This window comes from Podarcis liolepis, assembly GCF_965112155.1.
Source record: "Podarcis liolepis genome assembly, chromosome: 2".
Classification (NCBI taxonomy): Eukaryota; Metazoa; Chordata; class Lepidosauria; order Squamata; family Lacertidae; genus Podarcis; species Podarcis liolepis.
In genome coordinates this window covers 73,111,634-73,136,331 of record NC_139555.1, presented here as the reverse complement: position 1 = coordinate 73,136,331, position 24,698 = coordinate 73,111,634, and the positions used below count along the sequence as shown (strand labels likewise).

Genomic DNA, 24,698 nt, shown 5'->3' with positions numbered 1-24,698 from the left:
GATGAGAACAGAAATCATGCTCTGGCGGCGTGGGCGGCAGCAGGAGGCCCCATTAGCTAAAGTGGTGCTTCAGGTTAAAAACAGTTTCAGGTTAAGAATGGACCTCCGGAACGAATTACCGTATTTTTCACCCTATAGGACGCACTTTCCCCCCCCTCCAAAAATGAAGGGGAAATGTGTGTGCATCCTATGGGGCGAATGCAGGCTTTCGCTGAAGCCTGGAGAGCGAGAGGGGTCAGTGCGTACCAACCTCTCTCGCTCTCCAGGCTTCAAGAAGCTCTCTGCAAGCCGTGGGAGCCCGGCACGAAGTCGCTCCGGTCTCCCAAGGCTTCTGGAGAGCTGCCTGCATCCTGAAGCCAGGGGCGCGCTGAGAAGCGAGCTCTGGGCTTCGGGCAGCTCTCCGCAAACCTGGGGAGACCGGCGCGACTTCCCGCCGGGCTCCCTAGGCTTGCAGAGAGCTTCCTGAAGCCTGGGGGCTGGGGTCGGGGGAAGCTCAGGCTTCCCCCGCCCCAGCCCTGCGCCTGGGGGGGGATATATTTCCCCCCCATAGGTGCGCCTTATGGGCCGGTGCACCCTATGGGGCGAAAAATACGGTAAGTACTTAACCCGAGGTACCACTGTATATGGATCTGGCTTTGTTTCTCAGAATGCTCCCTAACAAATCTACGCTCTCTTCCTGATAGCACCATTTCATCTATGCATGGAAACCCTTCAGCTCTGCCTATTTAGGTGGCCCTGAACATGGGATGAATAGCATTTCAGGTGAAGCTACCTTGGATGACCAGGATTTCAACTTCTTATTGTGCTCATTCACAACTTCACTTACTTATATACTCCTGGCTAATTTCCTCCAACTTCTACTTCAACCAATTAGTTTAGAAGAACATTTTTTGCATGTACACTTAACTTGTCCACCTGCTTAACTATTTACCTTGACACATTGTCACTGAGGCTGAGATGATGCATCAATTGGGACTTTACTTGTTCTCATAGAGATGGCATCTATTTAACCACTGTCTCTCTGTAGCACACAATCCCAGGAGCTTTCAAGGCATTTCTCTTTTCAACCACATTTTTGTTTAGATGTCAGCACATGGTAGAGTTGCTTCTCACTTACTTTAAACACCTCTTTTTCACTTTAGATTTGCATCAAGTATAGCATCCAATCTGTGTGACCCAATCAAGCTATTTACATTTATTACTGCTTCATTTTCCAGACCAGTTACAGACGACTTTTAGTAAGGCCAAAATCCTTTGCATTTAATACATTTTGGGATCTATGAATGAAGGCAAGTGCAGTGTAGGTTAATTAACTTTTCTGACTTTAGTACAGTCCTGCATGAAGTAAAAGCAGTCCGTAGAACAGCAGCACCGTGCTTGCCTTGAATTTGGGGCTGGGGGCAGGGTCATGAGAGGAATTACTTTAGTGTGGAGGTTTGCCTGGTCCACTAAGTAGCCAAATGACCAACAGCTGTTAGGAGGTTGCATGCTATCGCTTAGAGCAGCAGTTGCCAGTGTGGCACTGCGGGGGAAGTGGTGCCCTTGAGGTCTTCCCCTGGCACCCTCAAAACTCTTTCGGCACACCCAGTCAATGCGTGTTGGTCACGAGGGTGGCTACTTTTTGTCCCCTGAAAAGCACATCAAATTTGAAGGAAGAAGAGTGATGCTCTTCCCCACATCCTCTTGCACCTCTATGCTTTTCACTGCAAAGATTAATAAGCTTTTCCCCAGAACCCTGAGAAAAGTGAAGTGTGTGTGCCTGCATGTGTGCTTCCTCTCTTTTTGCCCGTCTGTGGTGGAGATGGCTGCTCTGGGGAATGAGAGGGATCAGAGCGGGTGGTGCCCACATCACTTACTCAAAAATCCAGATCTCTCCACAGATCTAAAAATGTTAGCCACCCCCGACAACTGCATGCCAGCTGCTCTTGGGGGCAATACATGGATTATTTAGGGACATTTAATTTCTTTGTGTTCTTTACCTTCCTTTTTATTTGTTTTATATTTTTATATAGACACATATATAGAGGGATATAACCTTAATGGCAGAAGGGAATAGAAATCTAATAAAGAAACAATAAATGCACAAAACTCCAGTGAGTCCTGCATAGCAATAGACAGAAAAGCTGCCCTGAAACTGCTCAGATTTGTAGCCTTAGCAGCGGCTTGTTTCTTGCTAGAGGCAAAGAATTCTATGACATGAGAGCCTGCCATGGCCTTTTAGTTAGCATCACCCATTAAAACCAGCTTCTGGTGTTGTTTTCTTAGAGTGCTGCACATAAACCTCCACTATCGCCCCACTCAATAACCCCAACGTTTCCAGATCTGTGCCAGAGACTAAGAACGCCCTTAAAGCAGGAGGCTCTCTATTCATATCAATAGAGAGCAGTTCAGCACGACGGTGCCTTGAATGTCTAATAATAGTCCTCCATAAATCCTACACTGATGAGGTAACATGGCTTTTTTTATAAGTGAGGGAAGGAGGGCGTGTGCATGGCGCACTGAACAGAAAATGCTAGCCGGGAGCAGTTGGGATGGGGGTGTAGTGTCCTTGACTGCCACTGACAGGGAAATTTTACCCCACCCCCAAGAGTTCTCTCACACTGCAGAGTGGAAATTATATCCCTTTTATACAGGGCAGACTCCTGGTTAAATGAGTTATACTCCCTCTTACCACAGCAGGCAGCCTCGTGTCCAAATTAAAACAACAATACCAACACCAACACCAACACCAACACACACACACACACACACGAGTGTTTGTGCAGGACTTACATTAATCCAGGGGTGATTCATAAACTGAGAAATTGTCATCCTCTCTGTTGGGTCTGTCTTCAGCAGCAGACGAATTAGCTGCTTAACTGAAAAGCAAAAAGACAAACATCGATGACAAGATCCTACAAAATTCAAAAAACTAGTAAGAACCTTTGAACTCTTGTCACTTTTCCTCTGCTATCAAGTCAGAAGAAAGTCTGACACTTACAAGTGACTGTATAAAACATGGGAAACTTGCCTTATACCAAGTTCATCCATTTGGATTCTCCCATCCAGCTTCGTATTGTCTACAATGATTGGAAGCAGCTCTCCGGGGTTTAAGACAGAGGGTATTCCCAGCCCTACCTGGAATCATCAGGGATCAAACCTGGGGCCTTCTGTATGCAAAGTGCATGCTCTACCACGTATATACTATTTATTTAATGATAGGTCAGGTGAAGAAGTTACCCCTGCCTGCTCCAGCTGCCCACCACAAGGCCAAGTAACAGTTACCCCATGGGAAGGATTCACAGAGAGAGTGATTGCCTGATCCTGTGCTGAGAGGAGCCTAGACTGGCTCCTCTCTGCACAAAGCCATCTGTCACCAGCTGCCAGTGAGAAGGATCCTTATGACGTGCTAAATGTTGTAATTCCTTACAGTGTGTTTTTAAATTGCATTGATGTTACTTGGAAGGATTTGCATCCTGAAACATGGGATAGAAATAATTGCAATAAATATATAGCTGCGAAGAGAGAGCAAGAGAGATGAAAGGTGTGAAGCAGGAGAAAGAACAAAATTACAGAGTTAAACAGTTTCATAAGCTGAGCTGAAAAAAAATACTCTTTGCTGCAGGTGTTTAGATCCACATTTGACTGCCCAATCCTAATCAGGTTTATACAGAAGTTCCACAAAGTTAAAAAGAACTTGCTTCTATATAGGCATGGTTAGGACTGCAGACAAAACATTTGTACCATCTTATACAAAGTTTCTACAGTTCGTTTAGTCCCATGATATGTAGGCATTGGTCACATGTTCATCCTTGTGGAAATAAAGCAGGCCCCGCCCCCTACACTTTCATCCAAACCTGTGAACACAGCCTGCCTGCACAACTGTTGTAAACACATAGGCTCCATTCACAGGTTCAGCTGGAAGTGCATGTATGTGTGCCCACAGATTCACTTTTCACATGGGGCCATGATCTTATGCTATGTCCAGAAAAAGGTTAGAATCCATGACATTTTCCGAGCCTGGAGCGCAGTGAAATCTGATTTTGACATAAGAGATCAGCAGAATTTTAAATGCAGGAACGGCTTATGCTTCTAAATTTCTGCTAAACAAATAACGTGTGGAGTACTGATCCATGCTTTTGAAATAAACCCTTGGAGCGCAGGGGTCTGACTTTGGATACCTCACATCTGCACCCCGACTAATGCGTACCTGAATTAGCCCTTCAATTCTGACTTAGGAACACTGGTAAACTGAGATTCATTCCTAACAATGACTATAGCGACCAACAACTTAGGTTTGAGGTTCTGATTGATCACAGGTGTCTCAGGGTGGCAGAAGGGGGAGGCATTTCCCACGCATTTCCCCGCTCCCTCAACTCACTCTCTTAATGAGGTGCTCATGTCCAAGATTACACAGAAGTCCTGTAAACCACCTCCTGCTGGCCAAGCAGGACACAGCATTTCCCTGCAGCTATCCCTAGGACAGCTCAGAAAGGAGCTGGAGTTTCTAAAAGGAAACAGGATTTGGGGGTGTGGAGGATTTCTTGTGTTAGATGGATGACAGGGCCTTCTATTACTGATAAACATAGCTGTGACAGTACAGTGTGACCTGCATCAAGGTAATTGCTGCAGCTTCTCCATGAACTAAGGATGGCTCACCCATTATGTACAGCAGCTGCAACTATCAGATGCCTATGATTGTACCAACAAAGCCGGCCCGGAGGTGGCAAAATGACTTTACTGTGGTGCATCAGTGGGCTACTCACGATGCCATACACATGCTGCCTCATCCCTCGGCTACAAAATCTGCTTAGGGAGCATCATGCCTGCAAGCAGTAGGTGTTACTCAAGTTGTAGCACATGTCAACAAGGCACTAGCGCAGCCAGTTCAATAGACAAGGAAAATACCACAGAAGTCATGATGGTGCCCTGGAACAACACTTGTTACTGGGATCCCATTCCTGCCCACTTTTTTTTTGCTGGTGCAGCACTTTTTTAATCCCCACTCTAATGTAAGTGTTGGGTTTGAAGGAATGGTATTTCAGAAGCAGAGTTAATTTAATGGTATTCTGCGTTTCTGAAACTTCTTTACATAGTGTGTAAGAGGCAGATGTTTACCGTATTTTTCGCCCCATAGGACGCACCGCCCCATAGGACGCACCTAGTTTTTTTGGGGGGGGAAATAAAGAGAAAAAAATTCTTCCCCCCCCCCAGGCGCGGGGCAGGCGCGGGGGAAGCCCAAGCTTCCCCCGACCCCAGCTCCCAGAACAGGCTGCCACCCCAAGCCTTGCGTGCTAAGCGGGACCTCCCACCGGGCATGTGAGGCTTGCCGGCATCTCCCCCAAGCAGGGGGCGGGCTCCGCAGCTCACCCCGTTTCAGGATGCACACTGCCGCCCCAAGCCTTGTGTGCGAGGCTTGCCGGCATCTCCCCCAAGCAGGGGGCGGGCTCCGCAGCTCACCCCTGCTTTGGGATGCAGACTGCCGCCCCAAGCCTTGCGCGCGAGGATGCCGGCATCTCCCCCAAGCAGGGGGCGGGCTCCGCAGCTCACCCCTGCTTTGGGATGCAGACTGCCGCCCCAAGCCTTGCGCGCGAGGCTTGCCGGCATCTCCCCCAAGCAGGGGGCGGGCTCCGCAGCTCACCCCTGCTTTGGGATGCAGACTGCCGCCCCAAGCCTTGCGCGCGAGGCTTGCCGGCATCTCCCCCAAGCAGGGGGCGGCCTCCGCAGCTCACCCCTGCTTTGGGATGCAGACTGCCGCCCCAAGCCTTGTGTGCGAGGCTTGCCGGCATCTCCCCCAAGCAGGGGGCGGGCTCCGCAGCTCACCCCTGCTTTGGGATGCAGACTGCCGCCCCAAGCCTTGCGCGCGAGGCTTGCCGGCATCTCCCCCAAGCAGGGGGCGGGCTCCGCAGCTCACCCCTGCTTTGGGATGCAGACTGCCGCCCCAAGCCTTGTGTGCGAGGCTTGCCGGCATCTCCCCCAAGCAGGGGGCGGGCTCCACAGCTCAACCCATGCTTCGGGCTGCAGGCTGCCGCCTGCAAGCCTTGCGCGCCTGGCAGGGCCTCCCGCCGGATGCGTGAGGCTTGCGGATAGCTTCCTGAAGCCTGGAGAACAAGAGGGGTTGGTGCGCACCAACGCCTCTCGCTCTCCAGGCTTCAGCGAAAGCCTGCATTCGCCCCATAGGACGCACACACGTTTCCCCTTCATTTTTGGAGGGGAAAAAGTGCGTCCTATAGGGCGAAAAATACGGTACTTTTCTTAACCTCTGGGAGGTTTAACAAAACCTTTTAGGAAGTTACCATCTACCATGTTAGTTCATTGGCACATCTAGTTCAGTACTATCTACAACAGGATTTCCCAAAGTGTGGCTCATGGACCCTTGGTGGTTCATAAGCATCATTTCGGTGGTCCGCAATAGCAACATTAGCATGTAGCACACAAATTACAATTGCTAGACAACAGGCAGAAGTGGTCCACCAAGATCCTCAGCAATCTTCAAGTGGTTTATACAGGGCAGACTCCTGGTTAAATGAGTTATACTCCTTCTTACCACAGCAGGCAGCCTCGTGTCCAAATTAAAACAACACACACACACACACACACACACACACACACACAAAGTTTGGGAACCACTGGTCTATAGTATGATCCACTAGCAGCAGCAGCTCCACAAAATTTCAGACTGGGGTCTCTCCCCGCCCTATGTGGGACCTTCTGCATGCATGCAAGGTGGACGCTCTACCACTGAGCTACATTTTTTAATTTTAGAGATCTTCAAGTAGCATATATGCTGGGCCAGTCTCACCACAGAATATTTAAAGTGTTAAACACACACACCATTGATGCACAAGTACCAGAAAGTACACAGGGGAATTCATTTACCTTCATCAGATACCTCTGACCATTCAGGATTTGGAAATCCATACTGCCCCATCCGAATTCTTCTCTTCATTCCAGGAGAAATGGCCTGGCCAGTGTTGGAGTAGAAAGGAGGGAATCCACACAAGCTACAAAAGAGTGGGATGTAGAGAAGAAATTGTACTGTCTGGGAAATGACCACATCTTTGTCTCCTCCCTGACCTTCCCCACAACTTCAGCAGTCCCATGCACAGTCCCAGATGTCTGTCTTCTGATGGAATGTGTAATTTCCCAGTCACTAATTATCTGAGTGTAGCATAAAAGGAAACATCATTTTAAAACACCATTGAGTGGGGATGGGTGTAGTTTGGGATAGAAGGGAAGTGTTTATTCATACTTGACATGTTAAGGGCTCTACTTCGTTAATCTATTTCTCCCCCACTTCACACTTACAGTATGTACATGATGACACCAAGAGACCACATATCGCAGGATTTGTCATACTTCTCAGGACCAAGGACTTCTGGGGCTGAGTGAGATGGGGAAGAGAACCAAAAGAACTATGAATGTCAGTTTCTCTTATTTTGATCACAAACTACAAATATCTGCATTTTTTTTAATTAAAAAAACTGTTACTGGTTGAAAGAATACTTTAAGTATTTGTACCTGAACCCCATGGGTGCTGGTGAAGCTTGACAAATATTTCATGGTATTTCACATCTTGTGCAAGTGTGTGTGTTCTGAACTGGTGTTCCCCATGCTCAGGCTTTGACTCCTAACTTCCTGCGCCATCAGTGCTCTCATCCCATGCTGGGAAGACTGAGCACTGTGCTTTGATGGTGCCATCTAAGATGCAGTAGCAGCCCATCTGAGTCATCAGGCACCTGGGTCAATTTCTGCTCACTAGGCCCTGTGAAGCCCTAGCCTCATAGCATGTTCCTCAACTTGTTTCTTGGGTAAGGACACTGGCTGCCTAAGCTCCAGCCCACTATCCTACCTGTTTTGAACCGTGCACCAGATCTGGCCCACCTGAACTGGCAAGCAAGATCCTAACCCTGGTTCTGGTACCTGACAGCCTGGAGCCTGACTGTTGCAGAGATCTGAAAATGGGAGGTGGGGAGGGGTTTTTTCTAAAGCACAATCATGTTCTCCCCCTGGACTTAACAACTAAAGAGAAAAGGGGGGGGGGACATGCAGACTCACCTACGTAATAAGGAGTATAACATGGGGTCTGCAGCGCATTCTGCACCGTCGTCTCTTTGGCAAATCCAAAGTCTGTAAGCTTCAGTACTGCATCCTTCGCTTTAGATGTATAAAGCAGGTTTTCTGGCTGTGATGGTGTCAAGAGAGAAACATAAAATGAGGCTGAACATGAGAGGTTTCTGGAGGGGAATTTCTATTCAGCTGTAGGCTTTGTTCCATTCCTCTAGGCTGATAGGTGGTGTAGTGCCCAGCATCAAGTTTTTATTTTATTATCATTAGATTGCAATGTGGTGATGCAGATTTTAAATAAACATCAGGCCTTCTTCAATAAGTCTTTTAAAAATGCACTGAGCTTCTGGACAACTGTATACTTAGAAGATACTTAGGATCCTGACCAAGATGGTTCTTCTTCACACAATTAAAAACTGGGACACACTAGTTCCTCTCAGTGTAGTAACATGGCCTGTGTCAAGTCACCACTGTCCATTTTCTTGTTATGGTTTAGGCATTTCTCTTCTCTGCCAAGGCACTTTTCAAGCCTCACCTTGACATCTCTGTGGGCGATGTTCATCCCATGTAGATACTGAATGGCTGTTCCAATGTCTCTCATTATTTCAGAGGCCTCTAGAAATAAAAATTCATGAGAAAGGTCACATTAACATTCCCTCCATACTTCAGAGATATGCAGCTAGGCAATGCTTCTGACTAGCAACTAGCTTGTTTGTTTGCAGGGCTAGTGTCAAGACAGGGAAAAAACTAAAATTAGCCCCAACAGCTGTGTTTTGGGTTTTGCAAATGACTATGCCTCCACACATCTTAAACTCTCCTGCTCTGCAGCACCCTTCCTAGAAGGCAACATAAAAATGACCAGAAAGTCATGTATGGTGCATACGTACAGTATACACTACTTGTTCCTAGGGTATGACTAACCAATGCACACCTAAACTGATAGCAAGGTTCTGAATGCCCTTTGCGCCCTCAGACTTGAGCAGAGAGACGTAAAATGCAAAGCTGAAAGGATAAACACCTACCATCTACTACTCAGTGATCTAAAGATCTCATTGCACTTTCTATGTTTGAACGTATAGTTTATAATCGTCAGTCTGCTTTGGATACATGTTTGGACATATGGGGCATGAGTCACCTAAAACCTGTTGGCCGAAGCCATGCACAAGGACTTCTGTTTGTGCAATGGGGGCTTCCTCTCTCAGAATTGGCTCTGGGAGATCAGATTGGCAAGCCCCCAACAGTGCATAGGAGAGGGGTTGGGGAATCATTGTTCTATATGGCCAGCTGACATGCAAGTGTAGACAGAACGTTCAACACAGTGTGATGCTGAATTCTACCCATGGACTGCCTATATTAAATTATGTGTTTAAGTCAGGATCAGTGGAATATTCTCATTGTTACGGCTGACTAACAACATTTTCCCCCTGTTACCTGTTATATTTCCAATGATACTTTTAAAAAATTGTAAAAAAAAATAATTGGTGAAGTTTTAAGCCCTTTCCCCTGTTTCCTCAAAGTGCCTGGGCAAGAAGAAGCTGCTGAGAGTTCCTGGGTAAAGCACAGTAGGGCCTCCCTTTCATGTGAATGGCTTGGCTCCACACTATCTTAGCCATTGCAGCTTGACAGAGGAGGGAGTTGTACACCTCCCCTCCAAATTATATGATCCAGACTGATTTGGGTTTTCTTTCTGACAGAAAGCCACTAGCCCCCCACCTGATCTACAAGCTCTTTACACACACACACACACACACACACACAGAGAGAGAGAGAGAGAGAACAATTTAATGCTGTACCTTTTTCTGTGAAAGCTTGGTCGCCTCGTTCCTGGATCCTGCTGAACAGCTCCCCTCCCTCCATGCTGTGAACAAAGTGCAAACACTCAGAGGATTCATAATGCAAGCACAAAGGGGGTCCCATCTCAGTAGCTTGGTTTTTTTATGTATGAATACTACTGTTTCCACTTCCTATCTGCTGTGTGCATTTCTAATATTAGCTTTATTATCCTTAAAAGGCAGCCAAGACATTGTTACTATGGCCTTATGACATAGATGAAGGCCTCAGTAACTATTTTGCCTCACAGTTGCTCAAATGCCTAAAACAGTCCTGATATAAAGAAACTATGATGCTTGTAATGTAGCTGTTCTCATTGGATTCAAAGTGTCCTGCCTTGCAGAGTTTTAGAGCTTTGGGGTGCTTTCTAGGGCCATTCAGATACTTGGAAAGCAAGGCTACAAAAGTACATGGGAGGGAAGGCAGCAATCTTCCCTTTGCCTACTCCTCAGATACAAGCATAGCAATATCTCTGTAAAATTCAGTTCAGCCACTTGTTACATTATATTTCATATTTACAGTGTTGTTGTTTTTAAAAAAATGTTTAGGGGTACTCTCATTTTCCTACTCATATTGAAATACTGCCCCTCAATGAGGCCAAACTTAGATTCACAAAATGTTTAGGGGTATGCATCCCCCCAGAAAAAAGCACTGCGTATATATTTCCTACCACATTGCTTCTTGACCAGGTTGCAATCTTGCACACAGGCTACTTTAATCACACTAACTTCAATAGGATTTAATCTACTTTAAAGCACACAGGATCACAGCTTAAATCCTATTGAAATTAATGGGCTTTAAGGTAGCCCGTGTGCAGAATGGAACCTACATATGAATGAGCAGGAAGAAAACAAACAAAAAAAGCACAAAAAAGCTTTAAAGCCTGCGGTTTTAATATAGAGGCAGGCTCTTCAGAGAAAGCTGAATCACTGCTCTTTGTTGACCCTACTGGAAATGAGCACATCAGACAGTACTGCAGGAAGGCAAAGAGTAATCCCTGTTGTTCTGATGCCATCAAAATTCTGAAAAGTATGAGAAAAACAACAGAGGCAGCAAAAGGAGGGGAAGATAACACACAAATGAAAGATAGAGCCAAAGCTGGCCCTATCAAAACTCTGCATAAGAAACCACATAGTGATAAAGAGGAAAAATGTGATCTGAGCAAACATTTTTTGGGCCAGGAAGCTAGGCTTGCCTATATCTCCACTGAGTTTGATGGAAGTCAGACAGTTTCCTATGTACCTACTCAGTGTTCAGCTTACAAATTTGGCTCTGAACAATATATTGCAGTTCAACACACCAGCACTGACTCCACCCTCTGCATCTCTTCCAGGTTTTTGAGAGCTTGCCAAAACAGCAGTTCAACTACATTCATTTATTTACCATTTCAGATCATGTCTGCACAGGATCATCATGTCTTTACAGGAGCTTTCACAAACATACAACCCCAAAAAGCCTGTCCTGGCAACACAAGGGGAATATCAACATTATTTATTCAGGAACAGCAGAATTGTTAGCCTCCTAGTATGTCTGGAGAAAGTTGATCCAAACAAACAGAGTGTGGCCTAGTGGTTGGGGTGTTGGTTTGATCCCCGTACACCAAGGTTCAATCTCCATATGGGACAGCTGCATATCCCTGCGTTGCAAGGGCTTGGATCAGATAATCCTCAGAGTCTCTTCCAACTCCACAATTCTGTGATTCTATGCTATCCTGTCTCCAGCACAGCTAAGACCTTCTCACCGTCTATTTTCTCTGGCAATTTTCTTGCTTCTCTGACCTATGGCAACAGGGCATTAGTGCCTCCTTTAAGCTTAACTCCTCTCCTCTCTCCTCTTGCAAGCCTGATAAACCACCCTGGAAATGTATGAACTGAATGGCAATATGCAGTTCAATCAGATCAGACACCAGCATCAACCACAGAGCAGGGAGAGCTATGCCCTTCAAATTCTGCCTTGTTGGGTTTTCTGGTCGGCCACTGTAGGAAACCAGATGCTGAACTAGACAGGCCTTTGGTCTGATCCTACAGGGATGTTCTTAAATCTGCTTCCTACTACGTTAGGCAAGGCTGAGCTCAATGCAAACTTCTGAAAGGGAGTGGATCGCCACAAGGTGCTGCTATTGTTTCTTCAGGGCCAGAATGGACTCTGCTCTCACGCAAACATGTGCCGTCACGGATCAAAGTCAATGCAGTGAATGGTTTGGACTGGACTAGCCTTGTGTGTGTGTAACAATTGTCACTCACAGAGAATAATGAAAGAAAAGACAAATGAAGAATGATGCACAGAGCACAGCACAGCACAGCACAGCACATTGCCTTCCTCAAGGTTCTGTGCTGTTGTTTTTTAAAAAGATTTTGGACCCCCCATCCCCCATAATTCCAGAAAACTCTGTAAAGCCACATTCCAGTGGAGAACCATTTATGTCCATGTGGAGATGGCAGTATTGAATCAGTAGCTCATGTATTGCTAGATAGCACACTTTATAAAGATTTGAGGAGTGAGGTTATTACCCCTCTACTACTATCCGTACCAGGTCGCTCAACCATTGCTACCCTGTTTTTTTCTTCTGGCAGATCAAGATAACTAGGTGACAGCAAAAACTGCAAAATATTAGCAGGGGCAGTTAGAATAAGATCTATTATTTGATTAATTTTCTAGCATTCCTCAGCTTAAAAAAACAAAACCCAAAAAGAAAGCCTATTGGCTCCATGTTTATCTATGGCTAAATTTTGTCAATTTTGTCATTTGTATTGATGTAAATCTCCAGAATGTATTTTGTATAGCTAACTATTTAGCTCTATCCCCATACCATTCCATGATGATCAGGATGCACCTCTTCCCATGATGTATGTTCTCATAAACATCCAGGATATGGACAATGTGTTGACAGCCCGAAGCCCGCCAATGATGATCCACTTCCTGTCGTGCTTTTGGGCTATCATACAAGAGCTGCAAAGGGAAAAGAAACAGGAATAATGGTCACATTTGCCTTCCTGGACCACCATACTTAGAATTCTGATGGACATGGAACTGAGCAAATATCTCACTGGGCTGGACAACTGCTAGAGGGGCAGCCACATATTTGTTCCCAGAACAAACATGGGGACCTGACTGTGAAGTTGCTCTGTGCCTGGGAAAAAGCAATTTCACAAAATAGCACCTACCCTGTTGGACTAGAGAAACCTTAAAGCTCTATGATATCAATCCTGACCCAAATGCACTGGCTATCAATTAGTTTCTAGGCCCAATTCAAAGTGCTGGTTTTGACCTATAAAGCCTTAAACAGCTCAGGACCACAATACCTCAAGGACTGCCTCTCTGCATATGAACCTTCCTGGACCCTGCAATCATCATCTGAGACCCTGTTTTGTGCGCCTTCTCCATGAGAGATCTGGAGGGTGGCAACACGAGAACAGGCCTTTTCTGTGGTGGCTCCCTGCTTGCAGAATGCTCTCCCTAGGGAGGCTTGCCTGGTGTCTTGGTTGCAGATCTTTAGGCACCAGGAAAAAATTAGCCTAGGCCTTGGGCAAATTTAATCAATTAATTATAAAGGAATTAGCCTAGGCCTTTGGCTAATTAAACAATCTATGGCCTTTTAAACTGTGTATGGGGGTATTATTTTTGTTTTCTGTTTTTATATTGGAAACCACCCTGTGATCTTCGGATGGGCAGGCATAGAAATTTTAAGAACAGCAATAAATGTTAAGCAGAGAGACCACCTTGGGGACTCTCAGCCACTCTAACTCATCATATGGAAGGGCTGAATTTTGCTGACACCTATGCCTATTGCATAGAGGCCAACAAGCTTGCCTGCAGAAGTAGATTAGTGTGGGGATGTGGAGCAGAGCTTTAACAGTGGGCAGGAAAAGCAAAGGTTTTAATCTCTTCTTCCCCACTCAGGTAAGGCACAAAATAACCCTTTCTCAGTATCGCACTCAGACTCTGAAATGTAAGCACTAGCAAGGAAGAATGGGGACAGAGAGAGGACTTCTTCCTGACAGCAGCAACACCTAGTTTGAATGGAGTTAGATGTTTCAGTTCTCCAGACAAAGTAAGGATGGTTTGCTTCTCTTTCTCTCTACTCCAGCCAGCACAGAAATGGGCTATTGCAAAAAGCACTTGGGGGCCTTCCAGCAACCAAGGATTGTTAAATACACAGTGACTGTATGAATATGCTTCCTGAATGTTAAACCAACCTCATGCATTCCAAGGGTCACTGACTGCGTTCTTATGCTTCAGTCCCTGCTATAAGCTGAAACAACTTTATTTTGAAGCATCCACTAACACTCCCCATTAGGGCAGAGATTTGCTTCAACCCTCACAATAGATTTGTATCTATTCCCAACGATCACACTGGAAAATACTCCAAGCAGCACCGGCTTTTTTCCTAATATGACTGTTTGGCTTCTCGTGCCTCACGATCTGACCAGAGAAATCCAAACTCTGTGCAGAGAAAAGCAGGGTTCTGCAACATGTATGCACATTAAACCAACATCTGGAAATGTTTATAACTAGTCATGGGGTGGAGCAAAGATATGAAGCACATGAAATTCGACCCCTTTGAAATACAATATGTCTTAATTCAGCCATCCCTCTGTGTTCTGAAATTTCACGATGCATTATCTCACACCCTCTGCAGTTGCAGAGATGTTGCATTTTTTTAAAAAAAGAAAGTTAAAGTTCTCATGACACAGACTCCTACACCCAATACTCCTGTTCATGTTTATTCTCCACCTGTGAGGTTTACTCAAGAGTAGGCCTATTGAAATTAATGGACTCTGAATAAAACTGAGTTGAATACCACTCCTGGAATTCTTATACCCCTAAAGTTTAGACACAACTGCTGAAGCACAATCCTAGGGAGGCATCATAACAGCTTCACAGTCACCTATTCAGTTCTTGGCTTGCGCTTATTTTGCTATAAATACCTCTTATTGATTGTTGACATAAATAAGGCACATTCCTCTATTTAAGTGATATATTTATTTAACCTACTGTAAAACATACTGTTTTTGTTATCTGAGAGTAATGCAGTGTGTGGTGTGGCCTTCTGACATGTTTTTCCTAGTACTGGGTAACGCTCCCTGTTGTTATTAGATGGCGACAGCATCCTATCATGGCTGGGTGGGTGGGTGTTTGTGTGCATAATCTTCACAATCAGAACCAGCTGAATGCACCTGACTTCCCATGGTAGCCATGAGGTGGTGAAGGGGAGCAGCAATGACTGTACTCCCTAATTTTTTATGTGATTCTTCCCATGGCAGCCATTTTTTGATAGGCACCCATAGCACTCTTTTTTAATTTTTGTTTTTAATTTTATTGATTTGTTAGCAACAAGTACAAACATGACAACAACAGAAAGAATACAAAATTTAAAAAGAAATGCAGCTATTAGACTTACAAAATTTCCCACTCCTGACATAGAGCATACATGTACATAGCACACACACAAGAAATGCACACACCACAATAGAGGGTGTGATAGGCACAGCGCATGCCCTGCTCTCTGCAAGCCTTCTTGTCTGTGATCTTCCTGAGGAGGCTTGCTTGGTTCCCATACTCTCCTCAGGCTTTTAAACATTTATACCTTTTACTGCACCTGTTTTATTTGCTTTCCCTTGGAAGTTTCCATTTGTCATGTTTTTACCTGCAGTCCCCTTCTCGTAATTGTATTGTTTTTATTTTGTATTGGTTTTTTATTCTTTTTCTTAGCTCCACCAGGGAGCACTTGTGTGCTGGGGGTGTAGGGTGAAAATATGGTTAAATAAAACAAATGAATGCCTGAAAACAGGAACCTGCATAATTCCTTGGTCAGACTCGTGCAGTGCCAGGGGGCCTTGGTCCCTCACAAAGGGAAGTGACAACATCATATGTTTGCCGCCTTTACATCATGGTAAAGTGGACAGGGAGAAGGTAATAGCCACACAAACAAGGAGCTCTACATGCTTAGTTATTGTGTTGCAAGTCTAGAAGAACTAGCACCAAGACTGATGACAACTGGGAGATGTTCCTCAGCTGCATTCCTCCAACCAAAAGCAGAGAGCAGCAGGTTGCCAGTGTTCTCTGTGGTACTAAGACGGCCTCTTTGTTACCTTGATGAACCTGCTTTTCCCAGAATTGCTCTGTGACCTACTCAGACCTCCACTTCTGCAATTCAGCCCTTTGTGTAGATTCCTGCCAAACCGTGACACTCAATTTCTCCAGTTGCCTTCTCACAATCTGGTCTCACTTGACCATCCCACTGTCATTGCCCTGAGTTCAGCAGGGACAAGGACACAAGAGCTGGAAGCTACACTGACATGGACTTAGGAGCCATGTAATTGGGGGAGTGAGGTACTGAACTTGAAGCTGGCAAGCAGGAGCTCACCAAACCAAACGCAAGAGCATCCAGACCTGTAGAATTGGAGCGATGGTCCTCACAGGCACATTCTCTGCAGCCTAAGGAATCAAGTGCCTCCTATAGTCTGTTGCTAGTCCAACAGCACAGAGAGGCACCAGGCAGCACACCGCAGAATGCAAGAGAAGTGCCTGTATTCAGGGGAGAGAGCTGGTTGTTCTCTACTTCTCCCAAAGCAGGTATAGCCTGGAAGAGGGTAGAGAGTTCTAGACCTTCTCAGAGCAGGTTGCTCACTGCAGGCTCCTTCTTCAGATCAAAACAAGACACCTGCCCAGCATACTCTACCAACCTGATGTCAACAACTTTGCTGTGCCTAGCTTTCCCCCATTCCCACTGAAAATGGGCTGAAAATATGGCTTCTCGGCAGTTATTACCTTGTAATTATATATGAAATGGATTTTTAAATTTTATGTCAATTTTAGAATATTTTAAGTTATTCTATTCATTCAGATTTATTTCTCTTTGATTAAATAGTTAAAGGATCCAATGGAGGGGGGGTGTCATTCTGATGCAAACTTGCCGAATGTAAACTTGGCTTTTGCTCAACTGAGATCTTTCCTTCTGCTCCTCAGAAAGCTCTAGGATAACTTTGGGTAAAAGCTTAGGAAATCTAATTCCTATGAGGAAAAGTGTTATTGACCTACTTCCTCCACAGGTTCCTCCTGACAATTCTTTCTCCTCTATACAATAAGAACAATGACACTTTGATGATAACAATGATTACTGGCACAAGATTCTCGGTGTCTCTTACATTTGTGAAAATGGTATCCAGCTTGTTGTTTACATCACTACGAAACAATTGTTTTCTCCTTTAAGAACATAAGTAGAGCCTGCTGGATCAGGCCAGTGGCCCATCTTTTCTCCAAACTGAAAGGTCTCAAACGTGGCAACCTTTCTTCAGAGGGAAGCTGCTCCACAGAGAGCATTACCAAAATACGGGGCTTTGTCATTTTGAAACATTGACTCCTTTGCACTATTGCCTCTCTCATCTTCTGGCCACAAGCCCAGATTATTATTTTTTTCAAGTGACAAGCATTGCCTGTTGCGAAGTGGCAGTGGCAGCTGCCTAAAGGAAAGAAGCCAAGCACACAGAAAACTCTTGAGATTCACCAGGAAATGCTTGATTTAATTTAAATCACCTTGTTATACTGAATTCATTACCGATAATATGCTGCATATTTTTTCCCGTAAAATTGAAAAGCAGAAAATGCACCTTGGAACAGTACGTGAGACTCATCAGTTTGCCATGGGTAAAAATAAATAAATCCAAAACTATGCACAATGTACAGAGCCTAACAACAACATAATTTTTTTTTGCATGATACGGGCCTCCATTTAAGGTTTGCTTATATAATCTGTGTTGCAACCCATTTAGGTTTATACAAGGTAGAAGGATGTACAATTACCAGGCATCTAATAGAATTAAGATGTATGAAGGAAAACCTCAGAATGACCGATACAAACTGTATTGGCATCATAATCCTGCAGATAGATGCCACTGCTTCAGCCCAAGACACTGAATGGGAACCCAGTGTGAAGAGACAAGGAAAACAGCCAATACTTTCAGAACTAATCAGTGCAAACAAAACCACAGATCAGTCACATTAAGAAGGTAACCACTGTGAGCTACCTATCTTGGTATTGCTGGATCATGTAAACAAGCTCTTGAAATAAAATTAATCTCCTTTGATACTTAAGGGCCTACCTATTCATTTTTTTTCATATTTGTGGCTAATTTACATGGACTGAAACATTCATTGTAGCTGTCAATGCTTGGAGCGTTAGAAATAGGGTTTCCTGACCAATGAGTATGCAGATAAACGGAACCTGCAGATTCAGCTTTGTTCAAAAAAGCTTCCTCTGAGCATCTCCCCTTTCCCCTCACTGTCACATTCCACTGTGACCAAGAAACAAGAGTTATGCAGGAATAGAACTGCTTCTCAGTGGCCGGAGTCACCAGAGAGAGGAAATGGGCTTTGCCTCCCCCATAATGGGGAATACTGCTTTACTATGTCCTATACTTTAATGGATGCCGTTCATCCCTATGGGGGGAAAGAACGTTCAGCACTGAGGGATTAACACTGTTCTACGGAGAAAACCTGCTTGCAACAGGAGCACAACAGAGAACAGCAATCCTCTTCCCCTTTCTGAAGGAATGTCCAGGATTGCAGGGAAGGTGGCAACAGGCCTGTTCGGGCATTTGTCTGAAAGCACAGAGAGCAGAGTGGGATTGTGCCCATTAATGCTTCTGGCCCCTCTCCTGCCCCCTACCAGATTCCCCCGTCCCCATGAGAATTCGGGGGGTGGGGAGTCTGAACAGGTGGTCTATTACCTTTCCAAAGCCTCTTGCACCTCTAAAATGCAGCAGATTGTTTCTGGGGGGTATATTTTGTGAGAAGTTGCCCTAGGATTGCCCTCTTGTGAGGAGAAAGTCACATTTGAAACACACACAAACACACCCTTTATAACAATGCTATGATATCTGTACCAATGTACAAAACATTTCCTAAGATATCTACCCTGTCAAAGTGCAGCTGGGAGGAAATTGCTGTTTCTGTCATCACAGGATTTGGCTGTTTCTGCAGTATCTAGCGACAACAACAGAAGTTATTGGATTTAATGGCCACCTCCAACGAGAGAGCTTCAGGCGGTCTTGTTTGGCTGCACATTACTTAAGAACAGCAGCAGCATGTAAGTGGCTTGTATTCTCTGCACTCTCCGCCACAAGGCCTCTGCAAGCGCTGCGTCTTCGGGCTGAAGTAGGACAGTATGCCTTAATCTAAATTCTCCAGGTATACCAAATCTGAACTAGAGCAGATTAATGATGGATTTCAGTAATGCAGTTTGAGCTGCCCAGCAGTATCTGCCTGCCTTCCAGCAGGGGAGACACAGAAACACACCCACCCACCCGTACCTATATTTATACATTATTTTACAGCAGCTTCACTGGTTCCTTATGTCTACCAAATGCAATTCGGTTTGTTAATGAACTGGAATCCAAATATTGTGTCTAGCAAATGCAATTCAGATTGTAAATGAACTGGGATCCAAATATTTGAAAGAGCCCTCCTCTATATCAGCCAACCTATACACAAATATCGACAGCGAAGGCTCTGCTTACTTTCCTGCCCAGTGAGCAATAGTGACACAAGACAGGGACTTCTCTGTGGTGGTACTCAATCTATAGAACTCCCGCTCCTCAGATATGTGGCTGGTGTCAACATTAACTTTTCAATGCAAACCAAAAATGTACCTCTTTACCAAGGCATTTGGTGATGACTGATGCATTAAGGTTAGCAATTGTGAATTGTTTGCCTGGCAGTAGCCCAGTTTGCACGTAATGCTAAGTTAAACCATGGCTTAGCATGAATGTGCAGCTTCCCAAGAGAGGATTGTGGCTGCTTTGTTCTTCCTACACTGCAGCACTGATGTGATCTAAGCCAAGGTTTGGTTTAGCATGTAGCCTGAACTAAGCTGCATTGTGTTTTGTATGATATTTTTTAATACTATTAAAAATCTGCAGTGTGAATCTTGTTTTAATATAGAGATTTCAGTTTGCAAGCTGTCTTGGGATCATTAGATAAAGGCTGGTTTAGAAACTAATTAATGTAATAACATATGTTAGGGGTGATGTAAATTGAGCAGTTAATGTGCATAACAACCGGCCATTGTGCACATTCATCAGGCTCATACAGAATGTGCACGTAATTTGCCCACAAAGTGAGAAAAAGTTGATTTTTATATGGAGCCCCACCACTTCTTCATGCTGCTCAGATGCTCAGCCCAGGGGTATGTTGGAAACTACATAAGATAAAGCGGTAGCCAGAAGCAACCCAGAGGGTGCAGATTTCACATTTTTGAACCAGAGCTAAAAAAACAAGAACATGCTTCTTGCAGACTATGCATACTGACAAACAAAATGCAGTTGAGATATGCACATTCTCCAAAGCTTACTGGGGGTTATGCACACTGGCCAGAGAGTTTACAATACGCAGTTGAGATATATACATTCCCTAAGTCCTGCTGGAGGTTATGCGCAGTGATTGGAGAATGTTCAAAATCCAATTGATATATGACTATTCCCCAACGCCTGTTGAATATTATGTATATTAGCCAGGAAATATGTGAAATTCCCTCTTCACTGATATACATGCACATTCTTCATGTGGCCTGGTGAATGTGCACAGTGGCTGGTTAATGCACATTAACAACTCAGTTAACATTACCTCTACTTCACACATATATCAAAATCCCACTCCTCCCTCTTGCTTACCTCCCTTTACCAGAAGGGAAATTTTGAGAGCATTTCCTTCAATGGCAAAGTATCGAAGTAGCATGCTAAGCATCCATGTAAAACTCACCCACTCTAAAACAGCCAAGAATGAAACCAGGGGTTGCCTAGAAACCACAATGTACTACCTACAAGGAGCAGCTAGCATTGACTCCAAACCAGCCAGGAGTATGCTGCTGCAGTCTTTGTACACACGCATTTGATCTAATAAGGAGATCAAGAGACACTCCTTCATCCTGCTATCTGTTCTGCACTGTCACAAGTAGCTAGTGTGGGTCTACAAGATTAAGGAAGTTTGGGTCTTGATCTTTCATCTTCCCACTGTTCCCACAAACAAAGCTTTAAATACAGTGGTGCCCTGCAAGACGAATGCCTCGCAAGACGAAAAACTCGCTAGACGAAAGGGTTTTGCGGTTTTTGAGCTGCTTCGCAAGACGAATTTCCCTATGGGCTTGCTTCGCAAGACGAAAACGTCTTGCGTTTTTTGCAAGTTTGTTTCCTTTTTCTTAACACCATTAATACAGTTGCGACTTGACTTCGAGGAGCAACTCATAGAACGCGGCGTGGTAGCCTTTTTTTGAGGTTTTTGGTGATTTTTTAAGCTTTTCCAAAACTTTTCCGACACCGTGCTTCGCAAGATGAAAAATTTGCTAGACGAAAAAGCTCGTGGAACAAATTAATTTCGTCTTGCGAGGCACCACTGTACCACCTATTTTGATACACATGCTGATTTTTCTGTTGTGCCCTTTAAACTCCAAGCTACCTCTGCAAAGCTGCAATTCCTTTGATGGCACAACCAATACACACTTGATGACAAAAACAAACTGTCTGCCACTGAAGAACAAAGAATACTTGGGATAAGCTGAACCAGTGGAGGAACTATAGCACCACCAACATGCTTTTTGACATGTTCCCATCAATAACTAAGCTGCATTATATTTTGCTTACTCTAGGAGTGCTTGTTCTGAACTGAGATTTGGTGACTTCAGCTGCACAAAAATTTAAGGAAAGAAGAGCCTGTCGATTTATTCTCAAAGTGCTGCAATTCCCAACAGGGGATCCTGTTTAGTATTTCTGCTTGCTTTGAACATTATAAATCTTTTGACCTTGAAAATAGGATCATCTGCTGAGAAGCTCAGGTATCAGATATATGATATTTCAATTATTCTGTTCTCAGGACTATTCTCAAATGGGAGAGCAGAACAACATGCACAGTTACTGTATGTGAAAGATCTCATTTGCCTTGTACCTTCTTCCTGCAGATATGGAAACATTCAGGGGCAGGATAGAGATTTAGGGAAACACATCAACATGGATTGGGAAGAAATCTACGGATGTCAGATACTTTGTGCACATTTTCCCCTTCTAAAAAAACTTCTGATGATGGTTAATACACTCCTACATAGATGAGTAATCAATTATAACATTTCAAAAGAAACTGCAAGTAATGGTCCAGATCTAAACACATTTACCTGCAAGTGAATCTCACTGAGTTCAGATGGACTTCCTGTGCTTAGGGCCACAACCTTAAAAAATAATCATTAGCAATGCTGATGCATAAGGGAGGGGGGAATAATTCTAGTAGTGAAATTCATTAACTAATCACACTACATAAAGCAGATCAGGACAGACATGCAAGCTTTCAGGATTAAAGGATCACATCTTCAGGCAGGAAGTCAACTACGAGGTAATAAAGAAAAAGAAGAGAGTTCACATTATCCAAGTTCCCACCCAAACCAGGATGCTTAAAAGTCAACAATTATGAATATGGTAGGCCTGGATGAAAGTTAAAATGCTTTTGCTCCCAGGTTCCCAAATGATTTTTAATGAGGGGATATTTGGACCTCATAATTTTTGCTGTGTGCTAATGGAAAAGGAGCTCATGCTCTGTTCCTGTTGTGGAGACATCCTTTGTGGTAAAGCAATCATCTTAATCTGCAAAGAAATCAAAAGGGCTAAGAAGGGATTTAGCAAGGTTAGTAATGAAGCATTCCAGCTCCCCTTGCCCCTAAACCGCGTGCCCTGTACTTTTGGGAAAGAGGGCTCTGCCTCCCAGGATGATGGTGACAACAACACCTTTAATAAACACTGTCTTTAGTTCACAGGAAGAGGGAGATTAAAACTAAATTCAAGGTGTTTCCTGACAGGCAACAGCAACATTAAGATGTATGCTCTCATAACATCCTAAAGCTGTTTATCACCTCTGTGCATAATTTGGAAAGCCTTCCCGCTTACTATATTGTGTGGATACTTCCTTCGACCTCTAATAGGGTTAATCTCCTTAAAATACAAAAAGCAATTTTGCTATCTCGAGCCAGCAACTGGGTTCCCAGAGTAGACCCATTGAAATTAACTGGCCTAACTTATATCATTGAATTGTAGAGTTGGAAGAAACCCCAAGGGTCATCTAGTCCAAGGGTCAGCAAACTTTTTCAGCAGGGGGCCCCTCAGAACTTGTGGGGGGTCGGACTATATTTTGAGGGGGAAAATGAATGAATTCCTATGCCCCACAAATAACCCAGAGATGCATTTTAAATAAAAGCACACATTCTACTCATGTAAAAACACCAGGCAGGCTCCACAAATAACCCAGAGATGCATTTTAAATAAAAGGACACATTCTACTCATGTAAAAACATGTTGATTCCAAGACCATCTATGGGCCGGATTTAGAAGGCGATTGGGCCGGATCTGGCCCCCAGGCCTTAGTTTGCCTATCCATGATCTAGTCCAACCCCCCACAATACAGGAATATTAGCTAAAGCATCTATGTCAGATGGCCATGCTTAAAAACCTCAAAGGAAGCAGAGTTCACAACCTCCCGAGGGAGCCCATTCCACTGTTGAACAGCGCTTAATGTCAGAACGGTATTCCTGATGGTTAGTCAGAATCTCCTTTCTTGTAACTTAAAGCCATTTGTTCAAGTTCTACCTTTCAGAGCAGCAGAAAACCAGCTTGTTCTCTCTTCCATGTGACAGCCCTTGAGATATTGGAAGATGACTATCATATATCCTCTCAGTCTCCCCTTTTCCAGGCTAAACATACCCAACTACCTCAACCATTCCAGACCCTTGATCATCTTGGGTCATCTACACACGTTCCAGCTTGTCAGCATCCTTCTTAAATTGTGGTGTCTAGAATTAGACACAGTATTCCAGGTGTAGTCTGACCCAGACAGAATAGAGCAATATTATTACTTCCCTTGATCTGGGCACTTCTGTTGAGGCAGCCTAGAATAGCATTACCTTTTTTTTTGCTGCTGCATCACTCTGTAGACTCATGTAAAGCTTGTGGTCTGCTAAAATCCATAGATCCTTTTCACATGTAATGCCAGTAAGCCACTTAGTTGTGCCCATTTTCAATGAGTTTACTCTGAGTAGATCCAATATCGGATGCAACCCCATTTTAACCGCTGAAACTGTTAACAGAATGATTGATTCAAACTTTGATAAATGAGAATACAATAATAAATTGCAACCAGACCAGCACCCTACTTACATAAATGCAAGCATCAAGGTAAAGCAACTTACATACTCTGACTGGTAGGGACATATAAAACTGACCAAGCAGTTCCTGCCTTCAGTTGCCAGTATAAGAACCTTAATTGTCACTGTGACATGAAAGATTGAAAATCAGGCCTCTATAAATATTCTTGCCAGAGACAGATGCCCTGACACTCTGGTAAGGAGCTCACAGACACCTTCCCCCAACTCAGGAGAAGTCTCTTACACTGTACTAAGTGTTGGATTTCTGCAGGCTGCAGAGCTCAGCATAAGAGATTGCGCTCTGCATGTGCCAAAGGGCTTGAGAAAAAATGTCAGGGGAAGGGATGTGGGTTGTACTGCATTGAGCTTCGGCAGGAGGAAGCCCAGTATGATGAGAGTATGGAGAGGGAACCAACCATCTGGCTGACTGGTATGTGTGCGGGTGGGTGGGGGAAACCCGCTATGGAGCCCTCTAGTGGGAGGGAGGGAAGGTTCAGCACAGTTGTTACTGAGCACCAGGGCAGAAAGCATCATGCTTGCAACAACAAGCAAAGCTGCAGGCTCCAGTGATATCTGATGATGATTGCAAAAGGCTTTGGCATGTGGAGAGCAAATAAGCTGCTGAGGGATGCCCTCTCATGTTCCTGAG

General features: G+C 44.4%; 2 protein-coding genes across 3 annotated transcripts in view; one reads left to right on the top strand and one right to left on the bottom strand.

Moving 5' to 3' along the window:
* The window catches only part of MAPKAPK3 (MAPK activated protein kinase 3), a 75,451-nt gene that overhangs the window by 8,158 nt on the left and 42,595 nt on the right, over positions 1 to 24,698 (bottom strand). Inside the window, exons 3-9 of the mRNA XM_083488753.1 lie at positions 12,686 to 12,825; positions 9,840 to 9,904; positions 8,582 to 8,661; positions 8,038 to 8,164; positions 7,288 to 7,363; positions 6,859 to 6,983; positions 2,773 to 2,858 (exon numbers count right to left, since the gene is read on the bottom strand). Coding sequence (XP_083344879.1) covers positions 2,773 to 2,858; positions 6,859 to 6,983; positions 7,288 to 7,363; positions 8,038 to 8,164; positions 8,582 to 8,661; positions 9,840 to 9,904; positions 12,686 to 12,825 — 699 coding nt within the window. The remainder of the gene's footprint in view (positions 1 to 2,772; positions 2,859 to 6,858; positions 6,984 to 7,287; positions 7,364 to 8,037; positions 8,165 to 8,581; positions 8,662 to 9,839; positions 9,905 to 12,685; positions 12,826 to 24,698) is intronic.
* Positions 1 to 24,698, top strand: part of LOC310700012 (uncharacterized protein) — a 98,755-nt gene that overhangs the window by 65,345 nt on the left and 8,712 nt on the right. The window contains exon 2 of one of the 2 annotated variants that reach the window (XR_014522354.1): positions 7,290 to 7,393. The exons of the other annotated variant lie outside the window; for it this stretch is intronic. The gene's annotated coding sequence lies outside the window, so the exon portion shown is untranslated. Of the gene's footprint in view, positions 1 to 7,289; positions 7,394 to 24,698 lie in introns of those variants that run through there. 2 annotated transcript variants of the gene reach the window in all.